Source organism: Pollachius pollachius (assembly GCF_949987615.1).
Source record: "Pollachius pollachius genome assembly, chromosome: 10".
In the NCBI taxonomy this organism is placed as follows: Eukaryota; Metazoa; Chordata; class Actinopteri; order Gadiformes; family Gadidae; genus Pollachius; species Pollachius pollachius.
This window is the reverse complement of record NC_136943.1, coordinates 8,889,442-8,913,688: the sequence shown is the minus strand read 5'-3', so window position 1 is coordinate 8,913,688 and position 24,247 is coordinate 8,889,442. Positions and strand designations below refer to the sequence as shown.

The following is a 24,247-nucleotide window of genomic DNA, read 5'->3' as shown; positions in this document are numbered from 1 at the left end:
TGTTTGTCATTTTGCAGGTTTGAACAAATTTAACCAATCGCTAGCATTAGTAGGAGCAACTGCAATTTAGGCAAACTAATGTTTCATGGAAATACAGCTAAAAAACAATCCATTTAGGATACACCTCAATCTGATCTGACACCAAGAAAAGGGGAGAATGGTAGTATTAAGGAGTATTGAACACTTCAACAGTAAGATACATATTTACAAATCTAGGATAAGATGCGTGGAGGGGGCTTGAACATTAGTTTTGTTTTTTCAATATGTTCATTTATTCTATTGTTTGTTAAATGGTTTTGGTATTGGTGCACATTATGCAAACAAAGCAGTTGGAACAAGAGCTCTTATTGGAGATCTAATGTGAGTCGCTGACTAGAACTGGTAGAGAGCCATATTATAAGACTAAAGTATCCCATCTATGAATCTGTAGATGTTCATATATGTTCCAGTAATCCATCTACCGCCTACCTTTCCAAAACTGGAGTGAAGCAAAGGCACTCTTCCCAGGGGCTTTGACCAGTCAACTCGGGGGTTTGGGGTTGATGTTAAACAGTGTCTTTTGCAAATTGCTAATTCTCATATTGCAATCTGTTCGATTTTTAGGTGTCCCATGCTCACCAGTTCTCTCTAATACATTGGTTACAGTTTTCATTTAAACATACATTTTGTATGCAGACGTGTTGTCATGAGCTACCACCTTAAACACACACTCTCTCGGGAATCACTCAATATCATGAATACTTTGCAATAAAATGGTGTTGGCTTGGTTAAGGAACAGCTATTCTGTTATTTTTCATTGAAAGTGTCATGTCTCTCACCAGACAGGCAAAGCAGGGATGATTAAAGCTGATAGGGGGAAAAGGGCTGCCTGGACTGGAGACATTTTTGTATTTAAAAGACATTCAATATAGGTTGTGGCATTATTACAATATTATCTTGTTTTGGGGGGGGTTAGTGTATGGTGTATGGTGTCTGGCAGCGAATGTCAAATATTCAATGAGTATTGAATATGAGACTAACTGTATCCTGCTGTGAAGTTGAATATTCTGGTGCATGAGATTTGATGGCATCCGCCGGGGTACAGTACGGTGTCTGAGATGGGTCGAACGGACTGAAAAAACATAAGCACATTAAAGGAAAACGCAAAAGCCACAACACAGATGCAAAAGCCACAAGTCAAATGCAACAGCCACAACAGAATAACAGAAGTGATCGTCAATAGATGTTGACGATGAAACCAGTTTTATGACAGTTGACGTTTTTTCCTTTTTATGGATTCAGCCTGCATTCTGAAACGTCATTCTGCACTTTGTATGGCGAGAACATCAAATTCTCGTATGATGCCGATAAGCCTGGAACAAGTGAAGGTAATGTTTGAAAGTCAATTATTTTTGAATGAGCCTTACCCCCATTCCATAATATGAGTCTACAGGTGTAATACAATTCTGCAGGCGATTATAACTTTCAGGTTTATCGTTTAACGTTTCAATGTCCACATCAGTCGACGCTCGTTTTCATTATGTCGTGGCTTTTTAATTTGTTTAGTGGCTTTAGCATTTGTGTTGTGGTGCTTGCTGTTAAGTTGTGTCTTTTTACATTTGGGTTTTCCGTTAATGCACTTGTGTTTTTCCAAATTTGCAAAGCGTTTCGGCTATACAGTTCGGTCGACACGTCCCGTCCACGGTATAAGAGAACTCTGGCTGTGGTTTGAATTAAGCTCCATTAATGTGGCCACATTGTGGCCAGATGCTGGCCACACAATATGAAGTCCTATCAGAATGTGATCCTGACACCTCCGGATGGGGTTTGACTCAAAGGGATCATAGTGTAGGTAAAAATCAAATCGAGTCGGTCTAGACTGGACAGTTGATGTGTGTCGGCGGCCAAGAGTTAAATAGGCCAAGAGTTAAATAGTCCTGTTGAAACAAGTGCAGTAAAGGCAAATACCATGGACAGACAGCACTATAGGGTGGGTTTCCATGGTATCACAAAATTAACCTTTATCTTGTGATACAACATTTGATATATTTAATTTTAATCGACATTGCACTACATTGCACTCATAGTACTTAATTGTGTAGCATCTGCAGTAGCTGCTATCATTGCTGTACAAGGGGAATGGGTTAACCTAGCGATTGTTAGTACTTGGTTCTATGAACATCTTTACTGTACTGACAGCGATATATTGTTTCACTTCTTATGACAAATGTACTTGTTCGTCGTGAATTGAAACTCCCTAAGTAACCGAGCGCTGATTGAGATCAAGACACGAGACAGTCGCCTCATCAGGAGGCTATACTTCTCCACACAAATGCTTCCCAATACCCACAGGAGGTGAGTCCGCTGGACACCCAGCAAGGCATGCCTTCCTGTACGTGACTCTGTGGCAGAACAGAGGAGTTATACCACAGCAACATGTTCATACAACCACCAAGCTGTTGGGAGGGCCGCAGGGGGCCTTCTCTGCCCAACACTATAAGATGGCGTAAGGTCCTCCCCTGGCTGGACACGCAGCCATGCTGGAAGATACCGGTCTGTCTTTGCACCCTTTGCAGCCTTTTTTCCACTCTAAACAGCGCTGATGTAATGTCACCATCCTTTTATGACAAATAACTGATTCTAATCATCTTTAGACTCTGGTTAAACGGAATGGGCTGTACAAATCGAATGTGTCAGTTAAAAATAATTGTCAATATTTTTTTCAGTACCAATTTTCTTTCTTTTGCACACAAAAATATGCACACAAGCTTATCTGAGCCCTTGGAAGTCCTATTTTAATTTTGACTGTAGCTTTGTTACACCTCTACTACGTTTGTGGCTTTATTAATAATGTTGTTATGACTCATAACACAAAGTTCATACTGTTGTCGCTAGGCATAGTTGACTAGTTTTACTTGTGAACAGACTGCTTGCTTTCATTTCAAAGGAACATAATGGCAGAGGTATAAATAGTGGCCAATTAAGTGTTACAGCTGAGCTGAAAGTAGATTGTTTTTAATAAATCTTTAAACTTTATCTATAGCAATTTAGAGGCATCCTTTACATCAATAGAATGCACTGGGTCTCTAATGAACATAGTTATATATGTATTAGTATAGCTATACGCCCTTTTTACATCAAGGCTACTGATCGATTTGTCATGCTACAAATATGTGTGCTGTACTAAGCAACAAACTAGGCTCACAGTATTTGAGTTGGGCTTCAGGCTAGGGCTGCATGGAAATTATTCAATATTGTTTTTGAATACTATTGTATATTACACTAAATAAAATGAGCAACTTAATGCAACGCAGAGATATTGCTCAAGCATCTTATGATTATAAATATAGAGATAGTGTTATTTAGTCCTTCTTATCATAAAAGTGTTTCCATATCAGGTGGGCCTACTTCAGGCACAGAGTCTTGGGGATGGAGGTTTCATCAACATGTTCTCAAAGAGGTGGTTGGCGTCTTTCGCAAATGTTACCACGGCAGGACCCTGGTCTGCCACATACCACTGAGTGGTTCACCGTGGTGTAATCTTTGGTGAACTCTTTTATCAGTTCATCAGACAACAACTTTCTCTATCATATGGACATGTGCATAGAGAAGCGGAAGGGGCCGGATCCTTCTAGTGGTTAGAGGTGTTAGAGTCCCAGCTGAATAGTTTTTGGGTCAAACCCCATTGTCAACATTTAGGCATACTTAAGATGCCTACAAGAGGCCCATCCTATCGGTTAAAAAAAAAAATTAAAGTCTTATAAATGACTTGATTGTGAAAAGGAAAATATGGAATAAGGTCCAGTATTCAATTATGTTGTTCCATTATTGTAACTTATTTAAGTCTTGCCAATTTCAACAAAAGCTTCAGCATAAATATTCATTGTATAATATTCAGTGTATTATGGATTTGACCCCCGTTATTTGGCTGCTTGATTGAAAATAAGGACTCATTATGTACATGTAAAAGGCTGTGACATGGCAAAAAGTGTATCCTGTGTTAACTTGGCCTACACGACAACTGTCCGCCTGTACGTTCTTCCCCACGTTCTTCTGATACGTTGATATCAGAAGAACTCAACTTGAGATGTGTTGCTTAATATTGATGAAACTTCAGGGGAATAACTGTTAATGGGGAAATAAGCTAATACATCCACAAAGGCCTATGCCCTCAACAAGAATATGTTATGCATCACATAAACAACTTCAAGAACATTTCTAACGAAGTTGTCCTATCAAATGAATTAGCAGCCATATTGGCAAACGGTGACATAGATGATTCCAATGAGACTAAATTCTCACAGGAGGGGATGCATAAGCGTTTCTGTTAAAGTAGAATTGCCAAAGTCAGATGCTGCAACAATACCCAATTTGATGTGTTTAAACACGTAGGCTAATGTGTTTAGATATGTGTCTCAAACACGAAATGCAGTTCAAACAAGAAACACAGTGGATCAATTGCGGTGTTTTTCTTTTGTTTGTTTTTGACGTCACATGGTCGCTCGCACTTATTGATAAATAGTTCCGATCCAATGCTGTTCACCTGTAGGGCTTAGCACGGCGCTAGGACCCAGAGTGCGCGATTTGCATCTCCAGCTGCTGCAGCCCGAAAACTGGCAATAAGCGAAGATCGCGAGGACAAGCCAAAATTGCATACTCCTATTCATTCTACTTCAAAATCACACCCCTGGGCCCGCACGGATCCACCACAATAGAGGACAATAGCTTGTTGCGCTGAATGCATGCTTTCTGACTGTAGGCAGCTTGGAGCGCAAGGTAAGACGGTGCAATACCATGCGATTACTAATAACAAAGGCGTTACGGGCGAGCAGGGGGCATTAAAGGGGGGGGCATTGCACAACGCCATTGAGGGCAAGTAAACTCTTGACAAACTTTGACATCGACATATGTATTTTTTGACTTGTACGTGGTTTTCAGTGGATTGACTTGTTTGGGTCGTACCTTATTCCACCACTTGTGTTGTGTGTTGTGCGGGATCGTGTCACATGTAGCTACGGATAACCCAAGTTCCCGAGATGACATACATGATATTGCAGTCAGTTCGCCAAAACGCTGACACGAACCGATACAGTTGAGCCCCGCGCTTGCATTTCAACCTTGTACCACTCCATACCGTCACACCGTTTCACATTCACATGAGCGATCGGCCCTTGATTTCCCCCTTGTTCGTCGTTTACTGTAGAATAATTAATTAATAACGTCTAAGGTAGTCGGCTATAACGACTCGGACTTTTACTTCATGCGTAGCCCCCCTCCCAACATTGAATTTTGACCAGGTGGACCGCGAACTCAGACGGGACATCCTCGTAGCCGTGGACCATGGCGGCCTAATCAGGTCGATAATCTCTCACACGACCCGGCGAAAGATGACTATTTCTGCCCACTTTTTGAGGGCATTCCTGAAACATCCGAAGGCCCCTCGTAGCGAACGAGTGTCTTCCTCATTGTCACAGTTGGCGATCGCACATGTGACCGTCCTTCCTATGAACACATCGGTGTTGTGTTTTGTGAAACACCTTTTTTTTTTTATTCTCATGGTTTCAAAGCTCCTCTCCTGGTCGAGCTGTGGGTCAGCGTTTGTTCGCGAGTGGCGAGTCTGTTAGCGAGCGGGCCGGTCACTAGCGGGATAGCTGTCGGCGCGGTCACTGAGGTCCCCGGGTTACCCCAGCACGGACACAACGCGATGTGTCAACGGACCACTCCGCTCTCTGGCGCTTCCCGGGCCGATGTGGTGCCATCGGGCTGCGGTGGAGAGTTGTGATCGCTAAACCGTCTTACACTTGCCCCACTGTCACCTGGCGTTGGGCGTCCGGGGGACCCGCTGCCATTACCGGTCTTATCTCCCTGAGTTAGAGCTCCGGAACAACACATGGTTTAGGAGACTTAGACGCGGATATGTTGAACAGAGAAGCACATGTCTTAAGATATCGCACATGTATATATTCCCGTGTTTGAGTTCTTGTTTCGTGGTTAGTTGGATCGGAATTGTTTTTTTTAGATAGGCCTGCTGTAGGCTGCCCGCTGTAGGCATGTAGATGTCCGACCAGGGGTCTTTCTGATTGAGGGCTGCTTGTATACCAATCCCTCATCCCTCAATACCTCACGATACAAACTTGGACCCTAGCCTGGTCGTTTAATCGGCCCAAATGAAAGTTCTGACCCGGGAAGTGACAAAGATGTTATATTTTGTCTTACTTTTGGTTTTGTCAATGATCAAGAACACACTAGTTATTTATTTATCACCCGATTGTTTCAATTTAACTTCCTGTTTGTGTGTGACCTAATACATCTATAAAGATGAACAGTATCTTGGACATTTCGGGTTAAATCAGATTTGACCCATGCTGTAGTGCTCCTGCACAGTATGCATATCAGTACACTGCTGATTATTATTTCTGCCAGGAAATCGATTTATTATACATTTAAGTCAAATCAGTATAAAACATGGCACATTACGATCTAGAATCTATACCGTTCCTTTGCTGTGTATTTATAGTATTTTTACCTCTTGTTTGTTTCTGTTGTATTTCTTCAAACCAACTCCTGTTTCCTCCAAGTCCCCCTCCCCCCTTCAAATGATCAGATAGTTGGTGGACTAAACCAATTTCTGATTCTCAACAGACTGCCTCCAGATGGAATCCACTCGACACCCTGTGTTATTTATTGATTATATCAATCGTGGCTTGATACTATATCGTTTCATTGTGTCAATAACATTTTGATCGGAATTTGGTCCTGTACACTATGGCCCTATTGACACTGGCAATTTGAGTGACTGGGAGAAGTGACCGCCAATTACAGACAGGCGTTAACCATACCATCCGGGTCAGAGATGGAAAACCTGCACTTAACACAGTGACATAACGAAAGTAACTGCTAAATGTGACACATTACACTGCACTGCAAAAGTTGATTCGGTTCTGCTTATAAAAGGACAAGGACATGACCCCGACATTCCTTAGAGACTGAAATATAATGGAAACCTGCATGTTGGTATAGTCGTTGGTGTGCTAAGAAAAAAAAAAAGGGCAAATAATAATGAACTAATTCAATGCTGAGTAGATATTTCAAGCCCAGAATTCAATCACTAATGGTTTATGCTGGAGGGAGCAATTAGACAATTTTGCTTGATAGACACTTGATACGAGCTTGTGGATCAAGAGGCGAAACAAATGTGTGTTTTTGTTGTAAGTAAACATACTCGGGTAAACGTCAGTTGTGGAGGTCAACACAGGAGACACCTTATCTATTAGTAGGCCTCATTATCTGACATGTATGGCAATAACAATACTGGGGGCTTCAGTGTAAGCCCAGTGCTTTAGGCATTAGCCTTTCATTGTGAAATTCAAAGAGAGCCGCCCGTCTATTGTGCTCTGTAAAACTATACGAATATCATTGCTGTTAACGTTTACTACGCGCAAGTGCCCCAAACACCCGGGATGTCGCTTCCTCGTGTTAATTCCGCAACAACAGAAGAACCATACCTCTCCCACTCTTTATGTGTTTCGCATTCTCCTCTAGCAACCATCGACCCTGTTCTAACCTATTCATTGACTTGCTTCCCTTCCTCACGAAGACACTCATCCTCTGACACTCTGTGGTTATTTTCGTTTAAGAATACAATTTATCACTTCGTTACTTCGATAACCCTTTTCAGTTTAGCGCACCGTTACACTCTTGGTTGCGATCCCTCTTTCCCCTTGAGCGGCTGGAGCTCGAACTGCATGCCGGTACCTGAAGTCCTTACTCCTCCCAGCTCGCCACTACGTGAGCCTGGGCGTGGATGGCGGAACACTACATATCCCATGCGAGATGTCCACCTTCTACCCCTCTTTCCCACCAGACTAGAGACTGGAGATACTGTACTGGACTGTCTTGACGAACCCCCCTGGACTTTTAGAACCGAAATCGTCGAGATTAGTGGACAGCAGCGAGCAGCGGGGCGAGACGTTGGACCTTTATTTGAGCCGAGCCATGTGATGTTTTTATGCCATTTGTACGAACGGGTTCGTAACTGTTTCTGTCATTTGACATCTTATCTTTCTTGCTAATTACCTTTAGAATTATTCAGTATTTGGAGAGTCTGGGGACGATCACAACCCGTTCGGGTCCAACTCGCCAGTGCCTCGCAGCGCTGAAGTGGTTTCCTTTAGGGCCGATACTAGACTGAACACTTGGTGTCGGTCGGTCAGGGATAAATACAGTAGCCTGTCTAAACATGTAAACCACTGTGAGTAATGCGGAGGCTCGCCGAGACTTTGCTGCGCAGGGATCTGAACATTTGTGTTATTGGACATCGGAGTTTAATATTGTTTGCCATCTCGTTCACGAGTGGCGCCCCTTTCAGCGCTGGCCTGTAAGTTTGGTGTTGTCCACCCCACGGGCTAGTTGTCCAGTGGGGCACTTCTTAATCGAAACATTTGTTACCAACTCAGTGAAGTCGATGGCCCGATCTGTAGCGTTGCCATTTCTTGGTTCAATTGATCTGGGATGTTTGGTAAAGCACGTTACTGGTTCTGTATACGGACGGGCAAATCCTTTTGTATTGTTTGCTAATCATTAGAGTTTGATGTGAATGTTACCTGATTTTTTTTTGGGGGGGAGGGTTGGGTGGATGTCGACAGGGCTACGTTATCGGCAACGCTGTGACGGACACGGCGGCGGCGGCGTTGCCACATTGTGCCCTGCGAGTGCGAATGAACGACGCAGCCTAGGCGACTCGATGGGGAAATGCTCATGTCAGTGCTTTTGCCTCCGGACCAAAAACACAAGCCTTCATTTGAAAAAAATAAAATAAAATACATTGAACTGAGACCCCGATCGGGGCTCCAGGCAACACGACAGCCATTTCAGCGTGCTCGTGTTTTGGCTGTAGATGGAGCAATCACCTGAGAGGCAATTGTCGTCCCCGCGCAGAACGACTCGTTCGCCATCTCCCGCGAACGAGCGAGCCCGACCCGGAGATCTCCAGAGTTTCTTCGAGGCGATATCGACACAAAACGAACTATTTATAGACGTCTTATTTATATCGGTCTGGCTCACATTGTTAATATCTTTCACTTTATCGTGCGATCGTGTCATTGGGACATGTCTCCTTTGTGCTGGGAGATGGACAGGGAGCTGGCCGGATGGATAAGGGTTTAGATGTGGGTTTAAATGTGTGTCATAGTTGGTGTTTACCCGACTGACTGGCGTTGACTTTGTTTTTGAGTTTGAGGTTATGAAGTGCGCATTGTGTGCGGGCTATTTCCCACACACATAGGTCTAAAATGTAATCTGATTCAAGTGATGTAGCGGGGATAGACGGCGTATCTGCAGCACAAAGACAAACTAGCTGTAAGCAACACGATGTCACACGGTAATGAATGCAGACCCTCCTTGCACTGCATCGCTGTGCCTGTTTCACTCCGTGTTCGCGGATTCCAGCGGAGATGTTGGGCCGGGGATGTCATTCATTCATCGCTGTGGATTGTCCCTGTTCCGTCTACATCCTCTGTAAACATGTTCTGTAAACATAAATCTCATGTGCTTTCAGAAGATCTCTTCTATCTATATCGGAGGGCGTGTAGACCCGAGAAAAGTTATTCTCAAATGTTTCCCTTGCATTGTTTATCTTTTTTAAATGGGTGTACCCAGTTTTTTTTTCTTGTGGAAGTTACATATTTGTTTCTGGTGAACCTCAGTTAACGTGTGCAGTAATTTATGCCATGACTTATGCAGTGTCAAAGAAGGCTGCCAAAAAAATAGATTGCTTAGAAGATGCATGACAACCAAAGACGCTTTGAAATGTAGAGGTGACGTTTTTGTCCTTCTTATATATATATTATGTGTTTCTACCAACACATTTTGGCACTTGCCAACTGGTCAGCAATGTATATCCTGCTAAAAACACAATCCTGCTAACTCTAAGCAATACTTTTATTAAAGTATCTGCTTTATCTATTAGGCATAATCTAGATTATTACAAACCTGAATCTCATTATTTTACCATTACTTCCCCTGGTAGTTTGGATACCTGTCAGTTTACCTGTGCATGACCTAATTGGCAGCTAACCCACCTAAATTAGCCTACCTGTGATGGAGAATTATAGGAGCATGTCATTTTGGAGGTCATCAATTATACCCTCTTTTCTTTCTCTTTAATGAGCTTGTGTTGGTCGAGTAAAAACACTTTGAGATTCAACAGAAAGCCACTGTGAAGTGATCCATATCCTCTGCCTTTTATGCCTGAATTCAACGATAAGACACAACAGAAAAACCGTGTTCCTCAATTCCGTGGGCAAAACCTTACTTCTCTGAATCATTGCTTTAGTTTGAGGAAATTGTACAATATCTGGTGTTTGAACACAGGAACTTAGTGGGAAGTTTTCAATGGTTCACCAACATCCACTTCTCTTGTTTGAACCTGGACCTATTCGTGGCTGAAAATAATAGGAAAGTCTTGTTAAAGTCAATTTTTTCCCATATTTTCTTCACAGAATATCAACGCATCTCAAAGAAGCCTATATTAAGTGGCCAACCACTTCCTCCTGTGAGATGTTGTGTTAAAGAAACACCTATGCAGGTAAGGTTCGTTTTTTTCATTTGACATAGATTTCGAGTTCAGTGTTTTATTACACTCTCACATTTAATTAACAGCAAGCTCACAACGTCTTCTCCATTCCCAGGTGGATCCTACGCTAATGAATGTAGGGGATGGAGGCACGGTGAGCAGAGAGGTCAGTGCTCCAAACAAAGCGTCTCCCAGCATGGTGGGGAATCCCCCTCAGACGCTGCCCCCCGAGCTCCGAGGAGATGTGGTCCTCAGTCAGCAGAACCGGAACCCTGCGGCCAAGGACTGTACCGTAGCCAAGGAGAACTGTGTGGACACTCACAGCTACAATCACAACCCAGAGGTGAATCCGCCTCAGCAGCCCGGCAAGGCACCAGCGCCTGGCCCTACGCTCGCCGCTACGGACATACCGGCGGAGAAGAGGCAGGATGTCGCCAAAATCAACTCTGACGGGACGGCGGGGTATCCCGCCTCTCAATGGGTCGGCGGAGCCAGGGTCCGGCCGACGGAGTCGCTCAGCGCCGCCTACGGTAATGCGACATCCAGTAAGAAATCCCAGACTAAAACGCAGTCTGTGATGAGTCTTCCCCCTGGGTTCCAGTGCTCAACTTTATTCAAACCAGGCCAGCCGGTCGCTTTTGTCCCAGCCACCAACCTCCCCTCTCCCCTTTGTAAAATCACTCTTCCGCCCGCACTGGGTCAGATCGCAGCGCTGCGAGAAGCCGCAGCCACTCAGTTTCAACAGGAAGTCCCGCCTCAAACGCCCTGTTCCGGTGGGACGCTACTACCGAGGACCTACCCGTACCCCTTTTCGGTTGGACGGACTCCCCACCCGGCGAAGAAACCAGGCGCGGTGACGCCCAAGCTCAAAGCGACCCTTGCGTCGAATAAAAGCGGGAAATCCACGGGGAAAGAACACAAGGCCTTGGCCTCTGCCGTGGCGTCGCCCCCGCCCACCACGGCTCCGCCTCTCCAGCCCCCTCCTCCCGGCACGACCCCGCCCACCCGCTTCACGTTGTCTCCCACCGCCGCCATCTGCTGTGCCCCTTCCCTGGCCACCATCACCGCTCAGAGCCGGCTACTCAACCATGTGGAGAAAAGCAACACGGAGGACCAGACCTCCATGGGCTGCCTGAACCCCAACCCCACGTCTGCTTTAGAGGGCCACGCCGACAGCTGCCCCGCCGAGCAGCCGGACGTCCCCCTCGATCTGTCGGCCAAGTCGAAACGTCCAAAGTGCCCCAGTGAACCCTTAAACGCCGTCAGTGCAAAGGAGCATCACCACAGCGAGTCAGATCACAGGGAGGCTCCTAATAATAATAACAGTAATAATAAGAGGGGTAATACGACTGTTTACAGCTCAGCCGTGCAATACCCGGTGTTACCAAACATGCAGCGAAACGGCTCTCATCAAAGACAAACAAGCAGGCAGCCTGGTCACCATGTCGCGGAGCCCAAGTCCTCGTGGGGGAAGGGGCCCTCACCAGATTCCATTAAAAGTATCCCAGGGACTTATGTTGGAGTCGCCAGCCCTATACTGGCTTCTACTCTGAGGGGTAAAGATGGAAAGGGCACTTTTGTTGACGAATTTCAGAATTTTGCAAAGCAGGAATTCATATCCATCGTTGACCAAGGGGAACACCTGGCCTCAAAGGGCAAGAAGCCATCCTTTCTAATGAAAGGAACCCAGCATCCTCACAGCGCGAAGCACGCGAACCGCACCAGCACAGCTCTCCCCAAGAAAAGCCCGTCAAAAGTAGCTACGATCGCCACCCTGGTGGGCTCCGCTACCGTTCGTCAGGGCGTGGGGGTGGGCAAGGCCCCCGCCGCGTTATCTGCCGCCATCGTCAAGCCAGCGTGGCAGCAGCCAGCCATCCTGCCCAACCAGGGGGCATCCGTTCAAAAAATGGTCCCCCAAGGACCCCCAAAGACCAAGGGCAGCGGGGGCTCAGAGGCTTCCAAATACCAGAGTGGCAGTCACAGCCCTCTGAAAGTGGAAGACAACAAGTGGGAGCGATTGAAGTCCCCGTTATCCAACCTGGAGTCCATAGTGAAGCAGAAAGCCCTGGAAACAAAAGCATTTGTCGCTGACGGTTTGGCCCAAGCCTCACCCGTTGGCGTTAAAAAGGCAGACGTCCCAAATCCTCCCACTGGAGGCCAGGACACACAGTCCAAACAACAGACCCTTGAACATCCACCGCCCTGGCCCACGGAGAGCAACGTCAGGAAACCGTCCGGAACCCCACATCCAGAGGCCCCGGCGCCGGCCGCCAACAAAACTGGGAGAGCAAAGGCCAGCGAGCGCAGAGAAACCAGTACAGAGCCGCAGGTTCCCAGTCCGGGACTTCATGAACAACAGGTCTGCCCTAAACCTGCTGCCTTCAGGGCAAGTGCCTCCATGAACGGCAGCAGGAGGGAGAGTAAACTGGCCCAGGTCTTGGAGGGCGAGTTACTGAAGGACCAAAGCGGGGCGCCGCCGGACGAGCCGCGCGACGCCAAGTTTCAGGGAGTCGTTCACTCCCTTCTGACCGGCCAGTGTCTGACAGGCACTGGCGGGGTCGACAACAAAACAAACGGGACCAAAGAGAAGTCGCCCACCAAGGCGAAATTGTCTGTGAGCAAACAAAAGGCAGCCGGCACTAAAAAGCCTGTAAAGGAGAAATGGCCGCCGGCACCATCAAAGAAGGCCACCGTGACCGTGAAGAAGAGGCCGGACAAGGAAAGCACTCCACTGAAAGTGCCCTGTCTCAAAAAGGTAAACCCATCCGTCTAGTCCAGTTATCAAAAGATGTTTGATCTTGCACAGTGTGTTGGCTCTTTGCTTGATGTGTTACACAAATTGATGGATTAAAAAAAAAAGTCCAATGAATTATAAATAATAATCAATTCAACAAAATGTTTTTCCTTAATTCCTATTTATTTTTGAATCCTTGTCTGTGATAAGCAAATAAAATTGCAGAAATGTTGATTCATTTTGGTCTAAGTTATCCCTTGTGTTTTAGCAAAAGAAGCCTTGTGCAGTGGTGGGGGAGAGGAGTGCATCAGCAGACGAACCTCCTTCGCACAATAAAGAGGAGTTGGCCAACAACAGGAGCTCCCTCCACAAAGGGGAACAGGCAACTCTCCGAACACCAGGCCAGTCATTGTGTGTGTGTGTGTGTGTATGTGTGTGTGTGTGTGTGTGTGTGTGTGTGTGTGTGTGTGTGAGAGAGTCTGAATAAGCAAGCCTGAGCACACACCCTTGGTCTTAACGCACATAGCAGGAGGCCGCTAAAAAGGAACATGTAATGATCTGCCAGCCTACCCTGGGTAAACACAGGTTAAGAAAAGGTGTAATGTAACTTTTGAAGTGAATTTTAAAACGATGAGTCAAATTGCCCTTATCTTTGGTATAGTATTGGTGACCTCAAGGGTCAGATTAGATTAGAAGTATAAAGGCATACATCAAGTTTGTGCTTGCATTAGTTCTCGTTCGTTTCCCTGGCTAGTGGAGTTGTGTGCATGCACAACGTTAAGGAGACCGTGTGTGCATTTGTCTGCGTCCTATTTTTAAAATGTGATGAATGGTTTTCCTTGCACTGTGTTCCCCGAGTGTAACCGGTGACTGTGCTTTCTGGCGGTTAATAGATGGCGGGCTGAGCAGCCCTCGGAGTCTAGACTCCACTGCCTCCCCGCGTGGCCTCAGCGCGTCCAGCAAGACCGCCAAATCTCCCGAGAGCTCCACTCCAAGACTGAGACGGGGTCGGCGGAGGTGCGATGAGGCTCCGCCGGAGGACCCCTGGGGCTTCGCATCCCCCTCACCCCCGCCCCCTGCCGCCTCCGTCCGAAGCCCCCCTTCTCCGTCTCCTCCTCCACCAACTGCTCCTTCCCCGCCGCCGCCCGCCGCTCCCACGCAGCCAGCACGGCGCCCCAGGGGACGGCCCCGCAGCAACGCGCTGCCCAGGGACACGAAGCCGGCCAAGGTCAGGACGCCGGCGGCCGCCGCCCCCCCTGCTGCGGGAGACACGCCGGCCCACAAGAAGCGGCGGCGCTGCCGCAGCAGGAAGTACCAGAGCGGGGAGTACATCGTGGAGAAGGACAGGCTGGAGGACCAAGGACCCCAGAGCCCCACCCCAAACGACGGGAAGACAGACGGTATGCCGAAGTCGTCATTCTCCGTGCACCGTTTTTCAATTGCAGACGTCTAATGAGGCCGCCTACTCACAGGTTTAGTCTGTCTGGCACTCTGGGCATTGATGCCTACTTTTAGTTGCGGAGGATTGGTTTCAGTTGCTTCCATTGTAGGCCCACCCAAAGCTCTTTGCCTCGGACCTCACAATCCACCCTTACAAACCGATTCCGCTATCATACCTTCCTTGCCAAATATCCCTTGTGATTGAGGTGCTGTAGGTAAGATTCAAGATTTATAATTGGATTGTTTGATAGAATTGGAATAGCCATCCATCAGCTAGTGAGTGAAATACTAATTTCTTACCAATCAGGCCATCTCTTCCCTAATTGGTTTAGAGAGTCCATCTCGCTTGTCATTCCCAGGTGTGTGAATACTACCCTAGCTTCTTAAGGGATGAGGAACGAGGAACGGAGGGATTGAATGGTTTCAGAACATTTTCTGCTCGCTCCTTTTACACCTCTCAAATCTTGTACAGCAGCTTAAAAATAGTGCTTTAGAAAAAGTGTGATAAGGAATGTTTTTTTTTTATCGTTAAATTGATTAAATCTATGACATTAAGGGAAAATGTGCCACACATTGTTGCTGACATTAAAAGGTACAGTACTTAATCTTAACATGAAGTATCTTAAGCGCTAATGACTGCCGTGTCTTACGCTGACTATTGATCACCGTTGCCGTTAATTGATTACATTTACTCGTCCTTGACTTGATCTCAAACAGAGGCGGAGGCTCAACCACTAACTCATTTTTTAACTGTAGATTTACAGAGCGGTTTATCCCCAAGTCACGGGGCCTCCAGTCCTGCCCTGGCCCTCCAAGGGGCCCTGTTTACCCGCTCGGGGTCCGGCGGCTACCGTGAGAGTGAGGTGTCCCCAGAGGGCAGCGACAAGCCATCAGGAAAGAGGAAGTTCAAAACTAAACACACCGACAATGAGGAGCCCAAGGTAAGATGTTTTCCCCATTAAGCCGCCCAATATTTACGGTGCAGTACTTAGTTGAGAGGCGCTGTCAGATTGATTAGCTTACACTGCCCCCTTGTGGGTTTATAGGCTAATGCCAGTTGATTTATCCTAATGGCTGCTGGTTTTTATGTCTCTGGTTCCTGGAGCATAGAGCAAATTGCCCTGGTGTTTGCTCAGCACGGCACAACGCGCGACACCCATAAACACGGCCTCCTCATAACTGTCACACCCCTATCACAGGCGAAGCCCAAGCGCGGCGGCTTGGGGAAGCGTTCCGCTTCGTTACCGCCCGACGAGGACACCGCCGCGAAGAAACTGACCAGTCCCCCGGCCACGCCGAAGAGCCCGCTTTCCCCACCGCCCAGTAAGAAAGGCTCTGCAGGCTGGGGCAGCGGGCCCGAGTCTCCGCCCAGGAAGCCCGTCCCCCCGGAGGTCCGTCGACTGATTGTCAACAAGAACGCCGGGGAGACCTTGCTCCAGCGGGCTGCCAGGCTGGGCTACCAGGTGAGAGAGCTTAATCCCCACTTCCACTTTCCTATCTGAGCGGTCGTCTGGAGAGCGCTAGCCGTCTCCGGCAGGTGACTCATGACAAACGGCTGAATGTCAACGTGCTTTGACGGCCGTGCCTCCGTGCTTCCCCTCAGGATGTTGTCCTTTACTGTCTGGAGAAGGACATCCGAGAGGTCAATCGCCGTGACAATGCCGGCTACACGGCCCTTCACGAGGCGTCGTCCCGGGGATGGACGCAGATCGTCCAGATCCTGCTGAAGCACGGGGCTGACGTCAACTGCAGCGCCCAGGACGGAACGCGGTGAGAATACGTCCCCAAACACGGCCCAAACACGACAGCCTCAAACACCAACGGCACTTCAAACTTTGATCACGTCTTTCGGTCTCTGTGTCTTTTCTCAACCCCACAATCTTCGTCGCAGCTTTTGTGTTGGTAGAGGATATCATATCCCATCCATTCCAGAAAGGGCTTTATCTCTGTGTGTCCTCGTAGTGGACTGTTGGGAAGAGTGGTTAGGTTTCCCAACGGACGAGAAATGTTTTTAACATTGCTGCTCAGTGTTAAGGTTTCACAAAACATTTGTCCTGTTCGACTAGTATTGTAGTCTTAAACTGTAGTCTGGGGAAGAATGTTGACTTGGTTGATATGAGACCTTTCCATAGAGGTGTCATCTTAAAGGAGACATATTATACCACCGGGTGTGAGTGTGATTAGCCTTACAAGCCATTTCGAAAATCTGCCCCATATATGACATTACTAGTGGGCGTGTCCACCTAGATCTGTGCTGGATAGATGAGCAACGTTTACTTCAGTCCACTGGGTAGGCTGGTAGACTGATCTATCCTTTAAGAGAAACAAGGGTGTAGCTCATAATAGTAATTATGGGTCTGCTACTTTTACCAGACCAGCAGACTAAATGAGGGCAGATAAGTTACCTACCGTTGCCCTGGTACATAACATGTTCTTCCTATGATGCCTCTGTGAAATGGGTCTATGGAGACAAATCTAAACATCATTTGGTTTAATGATCAATTGTGTTATGCCTTAGACAGTGTGGCAGCTTTCAAAGTACACGTGTTTGATTAATTATATTTACTTTGCAAATACTACTAATACTGAGTAATCTATGAGTGATGTAAATGTAGACCAATCCAAAGTCTCTGTTGCTTCTCAGGCCCATTCACGATGCAGTGGCCAGTGATAACCTGCCAATAGTGTGGCTGCTGCTCAATCACGGCGCAGACCCCTCCCTGGCCACCTACTCCGGACACACAGCAGTCAAGCTGGCCCACAGTCCCAACATGAAGACCTTCCTCACAGGTAAATTCATCTTCACAATGAATATATATAACCTGATATATTTTTAATAATCCATGCATGGATAGAAGTTAAGTAGAATTATAATAAATATATCCGTAGATTCACGCCAATTATACAAATGTCAAGTTGTTTGTTTCAGTTCAATGTACACATTCATCACGTTAATAAACTCCAGAACCCATCAATAATAGTAACAATTGTTAATTGAACAAGAATTTCCAAAATTTTCTAAATCTTAATCGATTATAATTCCGTTGTTTTCTGTATCATCTTCAAAGGGGAGGGGGACCCTGGAAGTATCTGTTTGGAGAGTTTTTTACCTTGAGTTGATATAAGCACACAACTGTCTCTCTACATGTACAGAATCCACACAGAGAGAAACTACTGTGCAGCTGTAGTCATACTTCCTAACACAGCAAGGAAATTTCCATCAGCCTTTATTATTTTTCTTGCCCGATCACTGAGGAAGGGTTAATCAGCAATGATTGTAATGTTGCGTTGCTAACCGTCTCTTTAAAGTGTGATGCATGTTGGTTGTTGTGTCTGTGTATACTTCAGGTTAATACCTGGTTGCTACTTTCTGGGCTTGTTCAGACCCGGGATATTGCAGCCCGCTCACCTTCTACCGTATATGTTTCACCTACTGTATAATATGCTGGTTAACAGTCCCACTTGGTAGTAGTCTGTGTGTTGTGTGACCAGTTGTTATGGGATTTTGGTTACCCCCTCAGCATTCGAATAACAACAATCAGCAGCAGTTTAATAACGTCTAATTTCAAAGTATATAGAACCACTGGCTATTTCTACTTTGGATTCTAATAATGCATCATCTTCTGAGTTAGGATTGTAATTAAATTAGCTTTTTAGGGGACTGAAGAGGAATGGAAAATAAGGGATATGAAATATACAAACAAAAAAACAGAGTTTTGTGCTTGTTTGCCTGAACTATGTAAATAATAATGTAGGTGACAAATTGATCTTGGAAATAGTCAGGGCCTGGATTGGCTTTCATGCCATGTGATGCGGTCAAATTTTTCCCACACAACTCCTAATATGGTTTTCCTCATACATCTGAAAGCATCTGAGAAGCGGTCATACTTCCGGGACTTGGGTATACGCCATACCCTTCTGGGTATGATGTAACACGAGACATTTCCCCCTTTGTTCTGCAGAATACTTCACCGATTTGGAAGGACGGAGCGAGCATGATCCCTGTCTGCTGTGGGACTTCCACAGCAGTTCCTTGTTTGGTGAGGCACCTTTTTCCTTTTGCAGATCCGGCATGTTGAAATTTCTCCATCGGAGTGCAGTTTGCCTAGTGATGTATATTTGGACAGGTAACTTGGTCTATTTTTAGCGTTGTGTTTCCCCTTGGCCTGAATACGACTTTTCACTGAGTATCTGAGGGGCTATTTGGGAAACTGCTTTAAGTTATTCGGTTTGGGAGTGATTCCTTCGTCAGTTTTCTGGCACAGATCGCAGCCGTTAATAATTCTAAGATGGTAAGACACTTGGAGAGCGTCTTACCCCCCCCACCCCACCCCCCCAGCCGTCCTATATTTTCCTTTTTGTGAAGATAAAAAGTTCCCTCACAAAAACGTAACAACTGAGGAGCAAGGCAATTGTAACAGATTTGAATGCAGACCTCAGGGCATCCAAAGTGCGCAAATAGTGCCAACTGATTGTTTCAATGCCAAACTGTCTAAAAGTACAAGAACACAGATAATATTTTGCACATGCAATTGAAAGGACTAAACTAATCCTGTTAAGTTATGTAAGTTAAATGTCATTGAACATGAGACTCCAAAACTTGACCTCGGGTGTTTCTGTGATAAAGGCTTGAATAAAAGAATACGACTTGGGTTAAAACCTAGACCTGATATGAGAGGTCTAGATAATAAGAGACCTCTCATAGTCCACAGGGATTTATTTTTATTTTTTAACTTTTATGTATTGATATTCAATATTTAATATTTTTTTGCGATAGGATAAGATACTTTAAGACATTCATGACATATATATTTTTACTTACAAAAAAATGTATGTTACTCTGTCATTACAGATGTGTATTGTCTCCTATTTAAAATGCTTTAGGTTTGCTCAATACACCCAAAAAACGCATATTAAGCACTGGAAATATATCAAGCTCAGTTCCTGTTAGGACTGTTAGGTCTAAAATCACTCCTTCAACTCTGTTCTTTACAAATATAGAATGCTCGTTTTTACTTTGACTATTCTAGTGATGATAATTATTTTCTCAGCTACTGAATAACAGGATGACTGCGTCACGCACTCAAAGGTCAGGATGGAGAAGCTTTACAGACTGTAGATGCAGTGGTTAAGATGTCCAGAGGCAAGCCATGGTCACACAGTGGGGCAACAGAGAATCCATTAGGCTCTTTACGGCTACAGTCACTCTTTAAATAGTAACGCTGACCAATATCTCTCCTCCAATGAAAATATATAGCTCTATTGTTGAATCGTCTGCTTTGCGATGACGTGTAAACGTTCACACAACTCACAATATCAGAAGCTAGAGGCAGCTGACTTACCGTCAGCCAGATTCTATTAAAGGGTCAGAGTAACAACTCCTGTATTGTTCATGTAAACAAGACTACCGCTAGAGGGAGATCTTGCTCCATTCCAGAGAGGCATCTCAGCTTTTGTAAATGCATGTGTCAAGTCTCTCCCGCTCTCCCCCTTTCTCCCCCTGGCCTCACCTCGTCACAGAGAGCGATCAGGAGCCCTGCTGGGAGTTCCTGCTGTTTGAGCAGAACGGGGAGCAGTTGGAGCAGGGGAGGGGTCCGGCCGACGGGGACCCCGACAGAGACGGCCTGCTGTTTGAGTTCTCCTCGGAGCCGCTGCTGCCCTGCTACCACGTCCAGGTGTCACTCACCCAAGGGTGAGTCTGGGGGTCGAGGGGGCTGCAGAGGACCCTGGAGGGGACCTCTGATAAGCGGCGCGTCTGTGGCGCTGCAGTCCTAGAGCAGTGCAGTCATCGAGCCTCGTCGTTGGCCTCACGCTAGAGGAATTCAGGATTTGATTTCTCAACAGTTACACAAGAAATAACTAAACATGTATTCATTAGAACAAGAAAACACACAGAATGGTTCCCATCTATAATTGTGTGGCGATAACGACTAACAAGCAGTACACTGCCTGAAAATGGCTTGCATCAGATCCAAGTTGTTGATTCATCCTGTACCTTGATTCTTATGTTTCCCCCCCTGTAATGTCGGTCCTCCTCCTCTTCCTCCTTCTCTTCCTCCCTCAGCTACTGCAACTGGTTCCTGCTGGCGGACGTCCTGCGGCGGCTGAAGATGTCCACGCGCATCTTCCGCTCACGCCACCCCCACCTGGAGGTGGTGAGCCTGGCGGGGGCGGAGCTCTGGAGGCAGGTGGCGCTCAGCCAGGTGAGCGGCGCCCTGGCCCCGCCCCACCGGGGGAAACGGACGGAGCGGGACGAGGACGAGGAGGAGGAGGAGGAGGAGGATGAACAGGACGAGAAGGGAGACGAGGAAGGTGGGGACGACGAAGGGCAGGTGGAGCTGGTGCGCTGTGTGCCCGAGCTCCAGAGACTGCTGGGCTCCTCCATCCACATCCTGCCCGAGGAGAAGGAGGAGGAGCAGGCGACGGAGGTGGAGCGTGCTTGTGTCGGCAGGCCTCGTGGTCGATAGCCCCCCCCCCCCCACACTTTCCGCGCGGTACGCTGATATGAACTCGTCGCGCTTCAAAAGCTTCACCTTGCGTCCACCCTATTGACCTCGGGAGGGTGCAGTTGTAAGAGAGAATCCTCGCCATCCCGGTTTTTTTTCAGCAAGGCTGGTGGATGATTTGGGGGTCCAAGCTCTTAAACTCTCGCCAGGGTCCGGACTGGACCGGTCTCCCTGACCTGTTGACCTCAGCTGTAGGTCCATCATCTGGTGGTCAAAGAAAGGACAAAACCCCACAGGAACAGACAAGTGACGACACTTGGTGCTCAGAAGTATAAATATAACAGCTATCAGGTTCCTATCAATAGGTAAATTTGATTACACACGAATTATTGAACACTTTTTTTGATTGAACATGATGGAATTGAATTATAATTATAATTGTAGTCTCGTGGCGAGAGGTGGGACGACGTCGACGATCAGAACTTTTTGGTTTTGAGTTTGTACCTGATGGGAAAGTGCATAATAATATCTTATGTTTTTTTTTTCTTTCGAGGGGAAAGATAATCCAAGTAATTTTTTATTTATTTTTTTCTTGGTGAACTACGGCTAAGAGGCTTACGCCTCATGCCCACTTTACCGTCAGTCAAAGGACGTCGGAAGGCGTGGCTGACGGATGGGGGATCAGTCAACGGACGGACGCAGTGGGCACGAGGCGTTAGGGCCGGCTTGACCCGTCCGGGTCCAGATGGTCTCTCTGTGGACCTGGGGACACCTGGACCACCTGCAGCAGTCCGACCCCACGGCACATCGTATTGTCCTGCAAACGCACCCTTCTCCCCCTATCTCTCCCACACAGCTTTACCCCGACCCCCCCCCTTACCGCTGACACACTTCATGTTCTTATCCAGAGGAGACGGTGTACACAACATTACCGGACACACCATATTTTTTTTTCTTTATAATTCTTTTGGTGTGTTACCATTTCACACAAAACAAATGTCCCAGGCTCGGCTACAAAGTGATTTTAATTTCTTTGGGGTTCCTTCCTCTTGTTTTTATTTGTAACATTTTTCAAGGGGGATACTTGAGAATGTGAACTTGTTTACAGATTTGCGAAGATGAAAAGTTTTTGTAGCTACGCCCTCCGCCCGCCCTCAGCCTGGAGGCCTCCTCCCGGAGCCGTTCCAGCCCCCCCGCACCCTAAAGCCTTGTCAACTGCACCCCTGACCCCTGACCCCCGACCCCTGACCCCTGACCCGCCCCTCCGTCCATGTGGTCTTCTGGAACTCTCCTTGCTGCGTGTTTTTATTTACACTGTTTTTGTTTTGTTTGTCTGTGCTTAATTTAATAGTCATTAATATATTTGACCTTTTGTGTATGGGACAGAACTATCTTTGAAATTTTGTTTTGTATATGGTTGGTGCTTCATTTCTTTGAATTGTACTAATTAGGATTCCTTGATTCTGTTTTTTTCTTTTTCTCTTCCTGATTGGAAAAAAAACAGTATTTCAGCAAAGCAAAAGTACAGTTTTAATGTACTGGTGCTAAAGTTTTGTGTTGACAATCAATGAAGTTTTTGTTGGAGGTCATGAAGTAAAGAAGAGATATTTAAGATAATGTGATCGAAAGGTAAATAAAAGTATAGTGAATGGGATACACCAAGCCTTCAAGCAACCTGTGTGAGAACAATAAAGAAACTTTTATTTGACTCCTTTTGTACGAAATTGACAGGAATAAAGCATGATTGTTAATGTGTTAATCAGAATAAGTCTAAAATGAGTGCAATTTGCTGACTGATATGCACTACAGCTAGGAATCTGTACAAACAAAAATTATATTTTACAACTGTTCAGGGCTTTTGCACTCGTAAACAAAAGGGGCGCCAAAATAAAGGTCTGCATTTGCAGGGCGGATCAAAAGGTTTTTATACAAGTGACAAACAGTACACCGAAGCGGGGAAACCCCCGCTGGCCCAGATATCACCGAGAGGTTGTTCACTAGAGGGCGCCAGGGACCGGAAATCAACATTTGAAACTGAAAGCGCTGAACTGAAATCAATCTTTTCTCTTCCTAGTAGACTATACAATGAGTTGGTAGGCCTAGCATGAGTTACCACCTTCTTAAATATCCTGAATTCAGACCGTATGTGTGACATAGTTGAGACATATAATTGCAAAAACCTCAACGTAACCTTTGTCAAGAACTCCAACCTGGCGTACGTTTAATTGTTAAAAAAAAAACACGCAATCACCAGCAGATACTTCTGTTTTAGATAATTAAACTATGACGGAAAATCGGCATACATAAGCATATCATTACAATGTGGAAAAAGAACAGGAACACGAAATATCTTATTGTTATTTGTTACTTTATTCTTCAACACATGCAAATCAGAGATCGGTTACTCGGTTGGTTGCATTGTATCGTGAGAATGTGACTTCCCCTTACACAGAGCCCCACTGGCCAGATGGTGTCTAAACACTCCCGTGTGACAGGCAGACCATGCGGGGTTACCAGCGTTCAGCCACAGCCAGCGCAGCAGCAGCACGGCCGCTTTCGCGCAAGAAGCTAGGAGTGCTTTGGGTGCGTGCGCATCCGTATAAACACGCCTGTCTGAACGCCTATAAAACTAGCCTTTCGTCTAAATGTTTACACTCGTTTAAAAAAGCCACTTTGTGTGCCGAATGTTTTTTCAAATCACGACACACGTATTTGAAAGTTTTGGTTAAAGTTTAGATTACAACAAAATAAATGGCAGTGAGTGCGTTTCTTTGTCACATCGACAGAGGCCAAACTGAGGTCCTCTAACTCCAGCCGGACGTCACAGGCCGAATGGAATCCAGCCGTGAGTCCCGCTCGCTCACCAAGCCCCTGTGATCCCGTGCAGCACATTGGTCTTCCGTTGTGGGACAGTGGATTCTGATTGGTCCGAAACGAGGGCAAGTCTCTACAAGACCTACAACATTGAAAGGGGGAGCCTAGTGGAGTCATGTATTGTATTGACATGTAGATCCTGTTGAGAAAAAAAAAAGAAAGGATTTCAGCCTTGTTTGTTTGAGTTGTTGGGTTAAACGA

At 46.2% G+C, this 24,247-nt stretch overlaps 1 protein-coding gene across 2 annotated transcripts; it reads left to right on the top strand.

Annotated features, from left to right (window-relative positions):
• The first annotated feature begins 4,621 nt into the window (after positions 1-4,621).
• On the top strand, positions 4,622-22,826 carry bcorl1 (BCL6 corepressor-like 1). Of its 2 annotated transcripts, none has more exons than XM_079745273.1 (12): positions 4,622-4,755; positions 10,479-10,564; positions 10,668-13,307; positions 13,555-13,687; positions 14,180-14,686; positions 15,483-15,667; positions 15,926-16,189; positions 16,330-16,496; positions 17,371-17,516; positions 18,689-18,766; positions 20,247-20,418; positions 20,791-22,826. In XM_079745273.1, exons 1-12 carry the CDS (start codon positions 4,722-4,724, stop codon positions 21,191-21,193), a joined length of 4,815 nt encoding a protein of 1,604 aa, XP_079601399.1. In that variant the 5' UTR covers positions 4,622-4,721; the 3' UTR covers positions 21,194-22,826. The 2 variants fall into 2 exon arrangements, with proteins under 2 accessions (XP_079601399.1, XP_079601400.1); XM_079745274.1 differs by lacking the exon at positions 4,622-4,755 and adding an exon at positions 7,874-8,006.
• The last annotated feature ends 1,421 nt before the right edge of the window (positions 22,827-24,247 follow it).